This window comes from Grammomys surdaster, unplaced genomic scaffold, assembly GCF_004785775.1.
Source record: "Grammomys surdaster isolate TR1022 unplaced genomic scaffold, NIH_TR_1.0 125756, whole genome shotgun sequence".
Lineage (NCBI taxonomy): Eukaryota > Metazoa > Chordata > Mammalia > Rodentia > Muridae > Grammomys > Grammomys surdaster.
In genome coordinates, this window is record NW_021620588.1 from 966,080 (window position 1) to 982,860 (window position 16,781).

The 16,781-nt window shown below is 44.5% G+C and overlaps 1 protein-coding gene across 1 annotated transcript; it reads left to right on the forward strand.

The window, feature by feature from the left end:
* Positions 1 to 487: 487 nt before the first annotated feature.
* Emc3 (ER membrane protein complex subunit 3) lies at positions 488 to 16,340 on the forward strand. Its single transcript, XM_028788655.1, has 8 exons — positions 488 to 798; positions 8,353 to 8,410; positions 8,750 to 8,843; positions 10,363 to 10,467; positions 10,963 to 11,044; positions 13,059 to 13,138; positions 13,856 to 13,938; positions 15,179 to 16,340. Exons 1-8 carry the CDS (start codon positions 644 to 646, stop codon positions 15,305 to 15,307), a joined length of 786 nt encoding a protein of 261 aa, XP_028644488.1. The 5' UTR covers positions 488 to 643; the 3' UTR covers positions 15,308 to 16,340.
* The last annotated feature ends 441 nt before the right edge of the window (positions 16,341 to 16,781 follow it).

The window sequence follows — 16,781 nt, forward strand, 5'->3', positions numbered from 1 at the left end:
CACTGACTGCTCTTCCGAAGGTCCTGAGTTCAATTCCCAGCAACCACATGGTGGCTCACAAGCATCTGTAATGAGATCTGATGCCCTCTTCTAGTGTGTCTGAAGACAGCTACGGTGTACTTACATATAATAAATAAATAATTGTTTAAAAAAACACAGGAGGTCAAATCATATATACACATTAAATAAGTCTTACCAAGAAAAAGCCTCAAAAACTAAGAACAGGTTAGACTTTCTTATTATGCTAGGTTTCTTACTATGTGTTACCTACAATATGTAATCACTGACAGCCGCTGTTCAGAGGAAACACTCGAACAAGTCAGGACCGTCTGACTTCGGAGAGATACCACCTTGCTCCCAGGAAAGCCTAAAAAGCTACTAACCTGGGGGCCTCCAGTTGCTTCCCCTTCGATTTTCCCGCTTGACAGAGGACGCTCTGACGTCATCGAAGCCACGACGTGGCGTGACGTCACTCTTCGGCGCCGGAAGTTGACGGCCTGGCGGCCCAGCTGGAAACAGTGCGCGGAGAAAGCTAGGCTGCCCCAGATTCCACACCAGCCAGACTGAGGGGCGGGTGAAGGCCCCGAGCCGAAATCCGGGAGGAACCTAACTCCTCCCAATCCGCAGCCAACTCTCAGCGAAGATGGCGGGGCCTGAGCTGCTACTTGACTCCAACATCCGCCTCTGGGTGGTCTTGCCCATCGTTATCATCACTTTCTTCGTGGGCATGATCCGCCACTACGTGTCAATCCTACTGCAGAGCGATAAGAAGCTCACCCAGGAACAAGTGTCTGACAGGTCAGTACCCTCACCCTATCCTCCCGACCTCACTCCCGGGTGACCTTGGTCAAGAAAGTACAGGGATTATATCACTTTAACTGAGTTTTCATCGCGCCCCTACTGGTATGGTAGGTTGACCTTGGCGGTTAGCTGTGTTTCACTTTTGTCTGTAAAATGGGAATAATATCAGTACGTACCTAGCAGAGAGAACAGGCACGTGGATGTTAAGTTAGATTAGATGGTATCTAAAAGCTTTTAGCCCAGGGCCTGGCATGTACTAAGTGTTTAAGAAAACGTTCTTAATATTGTTAGGCTAGTGTCCAACCGTTGTCTATGAACTATCCTGCTCCATTCCTTTATTAGGAGTACCCACTGAGAGCCAGATGCATTATTACCTTTAGTCCTGCTAGCCTCCAGTCAAGTGGATTTCATAATCTACATTCTACCAAACAACTGTAATGGTCTGCGGAGATGCTAAGGTATAAAGTGCTTCCAAAGCCCCGAGACTGCCACAGAGTCTTGTGAGGAGTTGTAATGGATCATTTCACCTGCCTAAACTGGAGGCCTCCTCTCCTCACTTGCCTTCTTACAGTGATTTTCTATGGAGACAGAACCTTGACATAACTTAAGCCAATACAAACAAATGCCACTTCACATTTAATCAGTAACAATTTTCAGACACTTAGTCAAGTCATTTTCAGAGACTATCTGAAAAAAGTGCTGCTGTTTCCTTGACATGTCCAGATCACATAGGAATCCCTTACTTTAACGAAGAACAAAAAATAAAATAAAACAAAAAACCTCATTTTATCATGTTTAAAAAAGTTACTTTCTTTTTTCTTCTTTTTTTTTTTTTTTTTTTTTGGTTTTTTCGAGACAGGGTTTCTCTGTGTAGCCCTGGCTGTCCTGGAACTCACTTTGTAGACCAGGCTGGCCTCGAACTCAGAAATCCACCTGCCTCTGCCTCCCAAGTGCTGGGATTAAAGGTGTGCGCCACCACTGCCTGGCTTAAAAGTTACTTTCTTTTTGTGGCAAATAATACTGGATTTCCATTTGCTGGTGATTTAAAGATTGCCTTAAATTAAAAACACTTTTTTTAAAAATATGTATTTCTTTTATGTATGTGAGTACATTGTTGCTGTCTTCAGACACATCTGAAGAGGACATTAGATCCCATTACAGATGGTTGTGAGCAACCATGTGGTTGCTGGGAATTGAACTCAGGACCTCTGGAAGAGCAGTCAGTGCTCTTAACAGCTGAGCCAACTCTCCAGTCCTAAAACACTTCAGTGAGATTGTGATGTAACTCAGTTGGATACATACAGTGCTTGCACAACTAGCTTTGAAGCCCTGGGTTCAATTCCTTACCCTGGCATAAGCCAGATGTGGCAGTACAAGCCTGTAATCTGGAGAAGCTCAAGCAAGCTACCTGTAGTCCAGAGGTCAGGCTGGTATACATGAGAACCTGTCCCCAGAATATACAACTTTGTCATTTTCTTTTTTCTTTAATGATTTATTTATTTTATGTATATGAGTACACTGTAGCTAGCTGTCTTCAGACACACTGGAAGAGGGCATCAGATCCCATTACAGATGGTTGTGAGCCACCATGTGGTTGCTGGGAATTGAACTCAGGACCTCTGGGAGAGCAGTCAGTGCTCTTAACCACTGAGCCATCCCTCCCACCCAACTTTGTCATTTTCGATTACCTTTCCTTATTTTTTTTTTGTCTTTCCTTATTATTCTGCTGCTGATAATAATCATAATAATAGGCCAGCTTTAAGAAACATTCTAAGCAGGTACAATGGTAAGGACTTATATTTATTAATTCATTTAAAACCCAAAGCAGCTCGATGTGGTAGATACTGTCCTTGTTTTATAGAAACTGAGGCTTTAACAGAGTTCCATAATACTATAGGTGATGACAATTCAGGACTTTAAGCTAAGTCTTGTGGTTCCCAAGCCTAGGTTCTTTCTAGTCCCCAACAGTGGCCACTATGATTATTTTTGTGTGGCATTAATTTCAGAGCTGACTAGAGAAAGCTCCCTGAGCAAATCTTAGGAAGTTAGGAAGTACAGACTTGAAAACTATAAAAAGACGGGGAGTGGAGAAAACTCAGCTATTTAAATTTTATTTAATTTTTTAAAATATCTATTTTTTGCTAGCATGGTGGTTCATGGCTTTCATCCCAGCACTCAGGAAGCAGAAGCAGGTAGATATGTAAGAGTTCCAGGACAGCCAGAGCTACATAGTAGAGAGACCCTGTCTCAAAAACATGTGTTTTTATTTTGTTCTTTGTGATTGAGTGTTTGCCTGCATGTATGTATGTGCTTGTACTATGTGTGGTGACTGTGGAGGCCAGAAGAGGGTGAGATCCACTGGAGCTGGAGTTACAGATAACTAGTTGTGAGCTGCCATGTGGGAGTAAGGACTGAAACAGGGTTCTCTGCAAGAACAGCCAGTGGGTTAGCTACTCAGCCATCGCTCCACCCTCATTCAGTTTCTGATTCCTATAAAATCATTCTCATGTTATCCTCACAATGAAGCATGTTATCTGAAACCCACTTTTATAACTAAAAGGAAAATCAGAGAAATTAAACAGCCTTCCCAAAGTAATCAGGGTAGTGAAACATTGTATATTTATTTATACTAACCCAGATTGATCATAACTATATGGTGCAGTTTTCTGCCTTGGTTCACTCACCTTACAGTTTTAGAGTAATGGTTCTACATGACATCAGACCCTTGGCTCTTTGTGTTCCACAGATGAATTCACACTTAGTGCAGTATATATATATAAGAAGGTTTGTTTGTGTTTAGCTTTTACAAGGCAACACAGTGTTCGAGCTGTAATAATCAGAAATAAAGGAGATTTTTAGTAAGATGATCTGCATTTCATATTTGTGCACAGCTATCTTACAAGATGTCATACTCATACCTCTAGCTATAAAATCACACCTAGGACAGGTCAATTGTGGTCTAAAGCAGATGAGGCAGTACTGTCTGTGAATGATATACTAAGTCTACACAGAACCAACTTTGATTTTTTTTCTCCCACCCTGGGTGCTGCCTGTTTATAAACTTAGTGATATAAAGCCTGTACCCCTTCCACACTGAAGTGAGGTTTGTCCCTTAGATAACTAGAACAGTTTAGTGAGGTATACAGAAGTAGTGTAGGACATAGGACAATTCCATGTTACATAACTGTACCTAGCATCAAGAGTATTATAACATCTCTGAATCTATGACAAGTAACAGTTATATGCCATTTCTCCTCCACACTGTCATTATGACAATCAAAAATGTTCCAAATATGTCAAACAGGGTGTCTTACACGTAGAATCCTAGAGGGTGGGAAGCTTAGGCAGAATCACCATGAGTTTGAGGTCAGCCTGGGCTATAGAGTAAGACGTTGTCTCACACCAACCCTCTCCCTTGAAATAGTCAGGGATAGTGGTACACACCTATAATCCCAGCACACAAGAGGATGAGACAGGAGAATTGAGACTTAATAGCCAACCTGGGCTAAGTGAAACACTGTCTCAAAAGAAACAAAAAGTTGCCCAGATTTCCATAAGGCCTCTAGAGGATGGCACTATCCCTGTGGAGAATCACTGCTATAGGGAACGTCTCTAGTCATAATTGTTCCATCTCTAAGTAAGGTGTTTGGAGCATGTGCGCTCTGACATGGTGCAACTTTACCCCACCAAAAACTGTTCTTGGAGCTACTAAGTATGTCTTGCTCTTTCAGAAGACCTGAGTTCAGTTCCCAGCACCTGTGTTAGACAGCTCACAACTACCAATAATCTCAACTCCAGAGGATCTGACGCCCAATTTCAAGGGCACACAAAACATGCATTCACAGACATACACAAAAATAAAATAGTTTTAAAAAGATGTTCTTTATTGTAAAGCATTTCTTTTGATATATATATCTCTCAAACTCAGAGAATATATTATATTGACTTATTAGAGAGAAAAGAAAACAAAAACAGATTCTTGAAGATCGGGTGAAATACACTGACTAAAAACTAAAGTCATGGGCACTGAGAAGCTCAGCTGGTACCAAGCCCAACACTGAGTTCAATACCTAGAACCTATGTGGTAGAATGAGAAAACCAACTTCTGCAGGCTGTCCTCTGACCTCCAAATGTGCCCTATCATGTGTGTAACACCCTATCCAAAATAAATGTATATATGGTTTCTTAAAAACTAAAGTTTTGCTACATATAATGGTATGCACCTTTAATCCCAGTATTCAGAAGGCTGAGGCATAAAGATCATAAATTCAAGAGCAGCGTGGTAGTTTGAATAGGTAAGGCCCCCGTAGACTCGTATGTGAATGCTTGGCCCATAGAAAGTGGCACTATTAGGAGGAGTAGCCTTGTTAGAGTAGGTGTGGCCTTCTTGGAGGAAGAAGATTGTCACTGGGTAGTTGGGCTTTAAGGTCTGCTAATCTCAAGCTACACCCAGTGTGGCACACAGTCTCCTGCTGCCTGTGGATCAAGATGTAGAACTGTTTGCTTGTCCAGCACCATGTCTGCCTGGACGCCACCATGGTTATGATGATAATAGATTAAACCTCAAACTCTAAGCCAGTCCTAAGTAAATGTTTTGTCATCTGAGTGTCTGGGAAAGCCCTGACTTACCACACAGTGAAGAAGCCTACAAGTGGCCCATACTCCATGGAGGTACAAAACATGACAGTGGCAAGCTTCTGCTCTAATAGAGTTTCAGTCCAAGTGATAAAACAGGCAAAAAGAAGACTAATAGACGCCACCAACCCTGCACCTAGGATGTGCCAGGTCCAGCAGTGAACACTTCAAATGAGATGTGAATGCCTGCAAGATGGCTCAGTGGTTAAAGGCTGTGGTTACCAAGTCTGACCAATGACCTGAGCTTCATCCTGAGTAGCAAGAGAGGCCTGACTCTTGCTAGTTGTCCTCTGACCTCCACACATGTAAGATGGCATGCACGCACACGCACACACATTAAATAAATGTTAAAAGTAAATAGACTGAGATGTAGACAGGCTCGGCTTAAATCCCTTCAGTATTTTACTCCTTATAAGATCATGGCTTTATATAGTGGGTCCCACGTTGCCTTGAATAGTCTGGTTTTGTCTGCTTGTTTGTTTGTTTGTTCATTTTTAATGTGTATTTAATGAGTGTTTTGCCTGCATGTATGTAATATATACCACCTGTGTGCCTAGTGCCCTCAGAGTTCCGAAGAGGAGGTTGGAACTAGAACAGGAGTTACAGATGGTTGTAAGGTAACATGTGGGTGCTGGCAGCCAAACCCAAGCCCTCTACAAGAGCCCAAAGCTCTCTAACCACAGAACTATCTCTCTAGCCCTTACTCTGCATCTTGCCCACCTCTCCTTGCTATTTCTTCTCATGTATGGTCTGTCTTCAGCCAGAATGTTGATTTTTGTTATAGCGCCCGTACCTGTGACATCCCTTCGTGCTTTGACTAGATAATCCCCTCTCATCCTTACGATTCCTACTTATGGGACTGACAGGATGGCTCAGTGGTTAAGAACATGTGTTGTTCTTACAGAGGAACAATGCCCATCACCCATGTGGTGGCACAACACGTACTACAACGTTATGTACATCCAGTCAAGAGGATTCAACACCCTCTTCTGGCTTCCAAGGGCACCAGGCACACAGGTGATATACAGATATACATTCAGGCAAAACATGCATATGCATAAAATAAAGCAATAAAAGATTCCTACTTAACTTCCGTTCTGAGTAGATTCCTCTTTCACAGCATCCTCTGTCATACACTCCCATGATGCCACCTAGTTCTCTAGGATGTGACGCTTCAGTTTCACATTTGTTCCTATAGTTAGGATTTTCTTTTCTAGGTAATATGTCATGTAACTCAAGCTGTCCTCAAACTTGCTGTATAGTGAAGGATGCTGCCACCTCCACAGGGCGGGATTATAGTGGTGTGCTGTCAGACTGTGTTTATTTGTTGAATTTCTTTCTTTAAACATCATGGAAATTCACTTTCCCATCATTGTTTATGGCACTAACATGATGTCTGGCAGTTAGAAGTTTAAGAAGTATGTGTGCAGTAAAAGCCCGACTCTGCTTGGACAGATTGTGAGTGGCAGTTTAGGGAAGTAACATGACTTGCCCACGATCACAGTTTATAGTCACAGAAGGCCAGGCATGGTGGGACACACCTTTGCTCCCAGTATTCGGAAGGCAGAAGCAGGCAGACTTCTGTGAGTTCAAGGGCTCCATAGTGAGACTGTATAAAATTAGCAGAGACAGGATCTGAATAAGGACAAATGATTACGAAAGTCTCCAGATTTTTAACATTTTTCTTACTAGTTTGTGTGTATGGGTGTTTTTGCTTGCTTGTATGTCTGTGTACTGTGTACATGCAGTGCCTGAGGAGGCCATAAAAGAACATTGGATTCCCTGGAACTAGCGTTAGAGAGAGTTGTGAGCTGCCATGTGGGGGCTAGGATTTCAACTCAGGACTCTGGAAGAGCAGTCAGAGTGCTTAACTATGAGCCATCTCTCCAGCCCCAAGCCTCCAAATTCTTACTCTCTGTCTGAACTTAGCTTTTCACACAATAGTCTTGGTACAGAGTCCATTCATGGAGTATCTGTAGCCAGCTCCCAGAGAACAGAACAAATCACACATCTCTTCTGTAGACCTGTGTGAGACAGACAGCTGTGAACTATCACGAAGCTGAGAGGAGGGAAAGCAGGTGGAGTTCTTGGGAAGAGTTTATGTGGAAGATGAGCTCAAGGAAGGAGCTGAGGTGGGTGGGGTAGAACTGGCAGAAGAGCTGGCAGCGGGCATGTGGATGGTGGCCAGCCGACCCCACTGGCTACTTGGAGGATGTGGCTTGTGCTGAGCAGGAGTGAGAAAGCTGAGTGGCTTTCTTGGATCATTTCTGTCTACAGTTTTCTCACTTCTCAAGATTTTCCATTGACCCAAGGTTTCTCTTCCCCTCTCCCTCCATTAAACAACTCTTGAAAACCTAGGAAAAAGTATGGTATTTTTTTAACTCTGTTGCATATTGTTTGCTCTAAAAATCACCAATAATGTATTCAGTAACTGTTGAAGAGTTAGAAGGAAGTTGGTCTGGGCCCTGGGTGGAATTTCTCTCCATTATCTGTCAGGTAACAGCTGTCTTGAGGCCTGTCCTCATTTCTCTGAGTGAATGAAGAAATTCCTCTTTTGCCCTCACCTTCCTCCCACCCCTGCCTCCAAATCTCAGAATACTAGCCAGCTCCTCTTTCCTTACAAGGAGAGTTCCTTTGTGTCTCACGTCGAATCCAGAAAGGCCAAGTGCAATGTCCCCAATTGCCTTCCTCAGAAACCTTTTATTTGTTCAGAGCCCAGTCACTCTGGAAGACTACCCTTCTGAGAACCTGAGTGCCAAGTTGAATATGTTTCATTGACTTTTAGGGTTTTTGGAAAGTTTCCACACCAAGCTATTGCCAAACAGCTCCTCTCTGATGTCTAAGTGGGCCTTCTACTTTACCCTCGTTTTCTTCAGTGTTTCACATTTTAACATCTCTTTGTCTTGTGTTTTTCAGTCAGGTCCTAATTCGAAGCAGAGTCCTCAGGGAAAATGGAAAATACATTCCCAAGCAGGTACTCACTGATCTTTTATTTAAAGCTCCACCATTCACCTGTAAGGGCAGTAAAAACCTAAATGTTTTTTACAAGAGGACGCCAGAGAAAACTGGAGGTGGCCATCCGGTTATTAAGCTGCAGCCTGGTGGTGATTGCTGTCACTTGCCCTCACCCTTCTTAGGAAATTGTTTTTGAATGTGACTCAGCTAAAGTGTCAAATTGGCTGCCAAGGAGCCTGAGAGCTCAGAGGTTAGAAGTGTATTCCAAGGGCCTTTAGTCAGTTCCCTGGGGGATAATTTGGCAATTTACTATGTCACAGTGCTCATATTTTTAAAAGGTTTTCTTTTTTTCTACTAGTCTTTCTTAACACGAAAATATTACTTCAACAACCCAGAGGATGGATTTTTCAAAAAAACAAAAAGGAAGGTTGTACCACCTTCCCCTATGACAGGTATGTTTATTCAACATAGGTGGTTAAGCGTTAAGTTCCAGGAGATAGTCATGTAGAAGACTTAGAAACTATCTAATTATCTCTGGGCTGTGGAAGACTCTTGCTTTTTTGAGGCCTCTTGCAGTGTCCAGGGTGGAAGCCAAGTTCTCATACATGCTAGGTGAATCTTCTCCCACTTAGGTGCGTCCCCAGCCCCTGATACGGGGGTCCTTGAAAGTGGGGTCCTCTTTATCCAATAAATCCACAAATCCTAGTTTACTGAACTCTTTGTTCAGTGCTGTAGGAACTTGTTACTTGTTAGGACCGGTTCCTACCAATGTCTAGATCATTGCTGGAAGATAGTACCTTACGTCTTGTGCTGAATGAGGGGCAGTTGCCCCTTGCTAGCCCACACCAACACACAGTTCGTGCCCTAGCTGACGTCTGACTCCTGCCATCCCTGTTTTGTGGAAAGTGATTATGTAAAGTGGACCAAAGCAGTGCATTGTCTTTCCAGTCTCTTCCTTCTAGTGAGATAATCAATCCTTCTGATCCGTACAGAAGATTCTAGTGTTTACACTTAGGAGCCACAAAGTGTCAGAGTACATATGAAATAGATAATCACCTCACTACACTAGTCCAGGGGTGCAAATCAAGGGAGATGTCTGTTGAGTCTGTTGAAGCAAAGGCTAAAGTTGTCCAAAGCCATGATTATTAAGATGTTGTTATGTCCTGAAACTCTACCTCCACCCCACCTCCCCCAAAAGAACGACCCTTTAGAAACACATAAACAAGAGATTGATTGCTCTGTTACCTATTACAAGGTACGTAGCAGCAGCACTCCCTGGTAGAAATGGTTGAGAATGAAAATTCTTAAAAGCACTTGCTGTTTTTGCAGAGGACCCAGGTTCAGTTCCCTGCTCCCAAATGACAGCTCACAACTGTCTATAACTCCAGTTCCAGGGACTCTGATGCCTCTTCTGGCCTTTGCAAGAGGTCACAAATGCACAGATATATATGTAGGCAAAACAACCACATGCAGTTTTTTAATCTTTAAAAAATACATATATGTATATTGAGAGATTGGTATCATGACAATGTGAAATGTCATCAAAAATTATTTTTTCTTTTTTGATCTTGAGAACTGCTCTGCAGCCTCCTGCATGGTAAGCAATGCTCTGCCCTGAGCTACATTGTCAGCCTTTCCTCATAAAATTATTAATTTCCAAAAACAGATTGAGAGGTAGAAAGATATGCAACAGAGAACTCAAAGGATTTCAGGAGAGGGTGGAGAGGAATTGTCTGCATCTTACATTCTGAGATCATTTGAACTTGTACAGTAAACCTGACTGCTGGCCGGCTATGCTGGCACATGCCTTTCATCCCGCAGTCAGAAAGAGTGACAGGCAGACCTCTGTTAGTCAAGACCAGCTGAGCTACACAGTAAGACTCTAGCTTAAAAACAACTGTCTGACTTAAATTTGTGAAGAGTCTCTGCCAACAAAGGAAAACCTGGTGCTTTCTTCTGTGTTTGTCTCAGATCCCACCATGCTCACAGACATGATGAAAGGGAATGTCACAAATGTCCTCCCAATGATTCTTATCGGTGGATGGATCAACATGACGTTTTCAGGCTTTGTCACAAGTAAGTTTCAGATCTCGGCGATCTCCTACTTCCTTTACCCAGGTCGTTTTCCCAGTGCTACTAAGAACTTAATGTCACCTCACAGGTAGTATGTTTTCTTGTGAAAATAACATTTTTTGAACAAAAATCTTGAGTTCCAGTCTGATTCGGCATTGCCAGTGTAGATGCTTTGTAGCTGAAGGCAACACAAGAGTAGCTGAGGCTTTAGTGCATGCTTCTCCCAAATGTCAGGTCATGGTTCATCCTGAGTACCTGCTTCCTCCATAGTCTAGAAACTGAAATCCCTCAGGAAAATCAGAGCAGAATGACATTTTGGCTGTTCTGTTCTCCAGAGGCTGCCATCAATTTCCTTGTGAAAATCATTTTTCAGAAGCCAGTGGTACAGAGCTCCCACCTCCTCTGGGAAAGAATGTATGTGTTCACACTTCAGCTGGCTTGGGTACCTGCTAGGAACTTTCTTGAAGCAAAAACATGGTGTTTTCTCCTTGCCTACAGCTAAGGTCCCGTTTCCACTGACGCTTCGCTTCAAGCCTATGCTTCAGCAAGGAATAGAGCTGCTCACACTAGACGCGTCCTGGTAAGTGTGTTGTCTAAAGAGACCACTGGCCCCACAGAGTTCTAGTTTTTGTTTCACTAGAGTGGGGTTGTTTCAGTTTGAGAAAATTTGCCTCTTTCCTCCTTTCTTAAATGAAAGCTCTGTTTGAAATGCCACTGCTAGACTTAGACAGTTTTACAGGAGTCTTGCCAAAAGGTTTGTCAGCCTCTCTTCCTAGATCATCTCAGGAGTGCGGGAGTGAAGGTATTGAGCATCGTCCCCCTGCCCGGGAAGGTGGAAAGGTTAATTAGTCTGGCTAAGCAGAGCTTCTTCGCAGTGGCCTGAAGCTTATGAGAACGGAGTCTGTTTGTCAGCTCTCTGTTACTGAGACACTGAGGGCATCACCTTGTAAAGAAGAGAGATGTATTTTGGAGGCTCAGGTCATGACCCTGTAGCCTCATTGCTGTGGATCTGTGATGCAGCAGAATGTCACAGTGGCATAGAATGAAGGTGAGTGCTCACCTTAGGATCAGAACACAAAAGAGAAAGATGAAGTGTCCAGACTTCTACAGTCTCCTCCAACAATATCCCATCCCCCACCCTGTGACCTCAAACTGCCCACTAGACTTCCATCTCCTAAAGGCTCCCCCACCTTCCTTCAGTACCACAGACTGGGGCCCAAGCCTTAATACATGAGCTTGCTTGTTTGTTTGCTTGCTTTCCTTTTTGTGAGACAGTCTCTCGACATAGTCCTGGCTGTCTTGGAACTCATGTGGACCAGGCTGGCCTGGAAATCACAGCAGTCTACTTGCCTCTGCTCTGCCTTCCGAGTGATGGAATTAAAGGCATATGCCACCATGTTAGGCTAACACATAGGCTTTTTAAAAGAACATTCCAGATCCAAATTGTAGAAATGTTTGTACTATCATTTTCATTAGTTCTGGTCACCATGCTAGGTATTTTCCATGTATTACTTTATCCTCCCAGCAACTCTGTGAGGTCTGCAAAAGTAACTGGCGGTCCACACACAGCTTTTCCATAACCAGTACTCGTACCTGTTTCCACTCCAATGACTTATAGCAGAGTACAAAGCCGGAATCTAAAAACCCTTGCTGGAAACACTGGCCTGATACCCATAGTACATAACGTTGACTCCTGTGGTCCTTCCAGACTGTTCTATGGCTTCTCAAGGACTGGCCTGAAACAAACTCAGACAAGAAGAGGGGTCCTGGTGGCAATTTAGACTCCTCTGGTTTGAGCAGAGCCATCTCTGGTTGGGTGAGCCCGGGGCCAAGAAAATGCCTCACCCCACTCTGTGAGAGGGAAAGCTACACATGAGCTATGTGACTCCGTAATCATTGTCCCTGCCAGGATCACTGAGCTAAGCATAGGTGGCAGGGTTGGAGAAAGGCTTATGTTTTCTCAGCATTTGGACAGGTGTGTATCCCACATACGTGGGTGGACAGCGGGAAACAGGCAACATCCCAGTGGCGCTGGAGTGCTTGCTTCGGCAGCACGCGCACCAGAATAACTGGTGGACAGGTCATTGGCAGTGCGCTGGACCAGTGTGCCTCCTTACAGACTACTGCAGTAGCCAGAGCAGGCCCAGTCAAGTGTGGCTCTTTCTGTGTAGATAGCGTTCTTCATCCGCCCTTTGCTTTCTATTACATGTAAGTATATTTATGGCTTCCCACGTTGGGCGGTGAGATAAAGGCTCGACGATCAAGTTTCAAATCTGTTCCTGTAGATGTCATCCTCAGCATTGCAAATGCTTCCCAAAGTCACTCCTGGTCCTCTCCGCTCAGTGGGGAACAAACACACCAACACTCCTAGAGAATGGGGTTCAGAGTGGACAGCCTCTTCCAGTGTCCACCCACTGTGCCATGTGTCAGAAGACAGCCTTCCTGTGTTACTGCGATCGTGTCCTCTGTGGTTGTGCCTCGGCTACCTAGAGTGTGTCTTGATTCTCACATACAGTGAGCAGCTGTGGGTGGTGCAGATGTGAACACTGTTCATCTCCCTAATAACCCACCCCACTCTTCCATTGCTTTGCTAGGGTGAGTTCTGCATCCTGGTACTTCCTCAATGTGTTTGGGCTCCGGAGCATTTACTCTCTAATCCTGGGCCAAGATAATGGTAAGAATAAGAAGCAGGGTGGGCTAGTGAGTAGCCCCTTCCTGTTAAGGTGGGGTGGGCACCTACTTCCTGTTGTTGGTTAGCATGGCCCCACATAGTGCTTTGGGCCATGAGTCTCTGAGAATGGTCTTAACAGTGAAAAGCTCAGACTGAACATGGGCATTTCTCCCAGCAATTACTGAGCAGCAAGCACCTGGTTGCTCAGTGTCTGACACTTTTGTGTAAGGACCCAGCTCTCCATTAGGCCTATGAACCTGAAGCCTAAGAAAGGCCCTGGCTTGATCAGTTCCTGTATTGAGCAGACACCTCACCAGTGCTAGACTTGGCTCTTGTTCACTGATAAGGACCTCGGATACTCTTCACTACAGATTGCTTTTCTATACAGTAGGGTCTTAATAATTACCTTATGGGGCTACGAGCAGATAAAGGGTAAAGCAGTGAAAGACCTGGGCGCATAGCCTTGCTCAGTAATCAGTGTCTAGTGTCATATTGACATTTAAAATAAAGTTTGGAGCACTTTAGTCTTGTCTGTGTTCCACCTATAATCACCCCCATTTTCCTGGACTTTCCCAGAATCACATACAGGGCTGACCAAGCCAGTCAGGTGTCCAATTCTCAAACCCACCACCAAGCAGCTATAAGTCACACGTGCTCTCCCATAAGGGTGCTGGGTGGTTGTGGAGCCTCGGTACTTACTGGGCCTGTCCTCTGCCGCAGCCGCTGACCAGTCACGGATGATGCAGGAGCAGATGACAGGAGCGGCGATGGCCATGCCTGCGGACACCAACAAAGCTTTCAAGGTACGTGCATGCCAGAGAGCGTGCAGAACTGCGGGGCATCTCAGACTTAACACCAGTCCTCCCGTAACCACAGCTCACAGTTGCTCACGTTCAAGTGCAGTCCACAATGAGCAGTGTGATGAAATATGTTGTCCTGCCCCACCCTGTCCAGGACATAAATGATCACTTTGTCCAGTGTATCCACGCTGTGTGTGCTGTGCACCTCATGACAGTTGAGAGAGAGAAACCATATCCCATTACGTTCATTACAGTATACTCTTGCTCTAGTTTTGAAAATATTTTTTTAATTTTATCCGCATGTTTTTGTGCCTGAAATTATGTATATATGTGGACCACATGCATGCTTGTAGGAGTCAGAAGAAGCATTGCATACTCTGAGACTTGAGTTATAGGTGGTTATGAGCTGCCATGTAGGTGCTAGGAACTGAACCCAGGTCCTCTACAAGAGCAGAAGTGCTCTTAACTGCAGAGCCACCCCCCCAGCCCCCCTCTGTATAACGTTTATACAGCAAAATCTCACTGGATTTTTTTCATAATTAAAAGGTAAAAATAAAAAGGGAGTTCCTCATTCTGGTTCACAGGGATATAGAAAGATCTCTTAGAAGTCAGCCAGGTCTGGCAATGCACACCATCAGTCCCAGCACTTGGGAGACAGAAACAGCCAAATGTCTGTGCACTCAAGGCCAGCCTGGTGTACAAAGCAGGTTTCAGACCAGCCAGATCTACATAGTAAGACCCTGTCTTATAATAATAATAATAGTCATCATCATCTGATGGTCCAGGTGTGGTGGTGCATGCCTATAATTCCTGCTCTTAAGAGGTTAAAACATGTCTTTGTGACCTTGTATTGGACAGTCTTGTTTTGGCTTAGTTTGAGGGTTGTTTTTTTAATTTATATATGTGGATATTTTGTATATGTCTGTGTGTATGTCTTAACTCCTGAGCCCTCTCTCCATGGTTTTTGGCTTTTTGAGACAGTCTCCTGCCTCTGCTTTTCAAGTGCTGGGATTGTAGGCATGTTCCACTATGCCTGGCCTTAGTGAGCTTTTAAAGATTGTTTACGAGTGTCCATGTATCTGGGAGGCATGTGGACATCTCTCTGCCTCGCATGACCCTGTGAGCTCAGACACAGAACAGCCTTGCTTAGCTGCTGCTCAGAGAAGCGGTCACTCCGTGTTGACCCCAGCTATCAGCTCAGAGGCAGGTGTCTCTCTCAGCCCTGTGTTCTCTTCCTATGCAGACAGAGTGGGAAGCTTTGGAACTAACAGATCACCAGTGGGCGCTCGATGATGTGGAAGACGAACTCATGGCCAGGGATCTCCACTTTGAAGGCATGTTCAAAAAGGAACTGCAGACGTCCATATTCTAACCACATGCGGGGTCAGCTGTGTCCGGAACTTGCAGTAGCACTTAACCTTGTAACTTCCGTGGAGCTGGAGCCTCTGAAAATAAAAAGGAGGGTGTAGGGGCTGGCGGGTGCACAGCGAGGCTCGTTCTTGTCTGAGCTGGGTTCCCCTTTATATTGGAAACTAGAGGAAAAGGAGTTGTGGGTGACTGCTGTCTTAAAGTTTGTGATTGTTCCTTCAGGTGACTCTAGTGAGGATGTCAGAGAAAGGGGAGACCCCATGCTACTGAGACTAGCTCAACCGTTAACAAAAACTCTGTGCTTGGGAAGAGCGTTGTCAGTTATAGCAGTTACTACGTTGGGTCAGCCTGACTCCAGCCACAGTAAACTCCTGTTTTCTTAGGATCCAGACACCCTGCATTTTACCTTTAATTTCTTGTTTGTATTTTTTAACTTTCTTTACACACGTAATATACATTTTCTCTACCACGATTTAGAAACTATGGCTGAGCAGTATAGAGCTCCCTGCACTGTTCACTTGAGCCTACAGAATGACGCAGAGAGCCGGTGTGGCCCAACATTGCTGAAATAAACTCTTTGTAGAGTGGATCCCCAGGGCTGGGGCAGACTCAGCAAACTTTTCATATCTCTTCATATTTAGTCCAGTGAAAACAGGTGACCCTGAGGCACAGCCAGACTCTCAAGTGCCTTTGGGCTCATCAGAGACAGGTTACATATACAAGTTCTTGATTGTAACTTAAGAAAATATCAACTCTATTGGCCAGTCATTGGTGCTGTACTGTGTAAATGGCTACTCGCTTGAATGAATGACCTCATCCCAGTTCCTCTGGGCAGGAGAGAACTTACCACTGTTGGGGCGAGAGGGCAGTTTGTGGTGGATGTATAGATCAAGGTGCCCAGGAGTCCTCTGACAGGGAAGGGACAGGGTGCCATTTCTGTACAAGAGGTGGGTGTGATTGCATGTTAAGCACTGTAGCCAAGAAGAAGGACTCTTGACTCTTAATTAAACAGCCCTGTTTTCTCTTTGCCTGTGAAAGTGTTGCCTCTGTGGGTTCTGAGAGCTTTCTGCCAAGTGTCTGTGTTAGAGCAGGGCTGGAGTGCTCAAGGGGGCAGAGATATGAACCTTTACCCTCAACCCTAGGGGAGGTCTGTGGGTGTACCTCAGTGGTATACAGTTAGTGTACATTATCCCCAGAATACACACAAAAAGACTTCATATGAAGCCGGGCGGTGGTGGCGCACGCCTTTAATCCCAGCACTTGGGAGGCAGAGGCAGGCGGATTTCTGAGTTCGAGGCCAGCCTGGTCTACAGAGTGAGTTCCAGGACAGCCAGGGCTATACAGAGAAACCCTGTCTCGAAAAAAAACCAAAAAAAAAAAAAAAAAGACTTCATATGAGAGAAAGCTGTTTATTTTTCTTTATCGGTAAGAGTGTCTGGCTTGTATCTAGGTCTGTGCACCACATGTGTGCAGCACCT

What these genes read in the sequence shown, in the direction of transcription:
- Emc3 (XM_028788655.1), top strand. Translation starts at nt 644, where the DNA reads ATGGCGGGGCCTGAGCTGCTACTTGACTCCAACATCCGCCTCTGGGTG. An exon ending in GTTTTCAGGCTTTGTCACAA is followed by an intron (nt 10,468 to 10,962) that starts GTAAGTTTCAGA and finishes CCTTGCCTACAG; the next exon opens with CTAAGGTCCCGTTTCCACTG. An exon ending in ACACCAACAAAGCTTTCAAG is followed by an intron (nt 13,939 to 15,178) that starts GTACGTGCATGC and finishes CTTCCTATGCAG; the next exon opens with ACAGAGTGGGAAGCTTTGGA.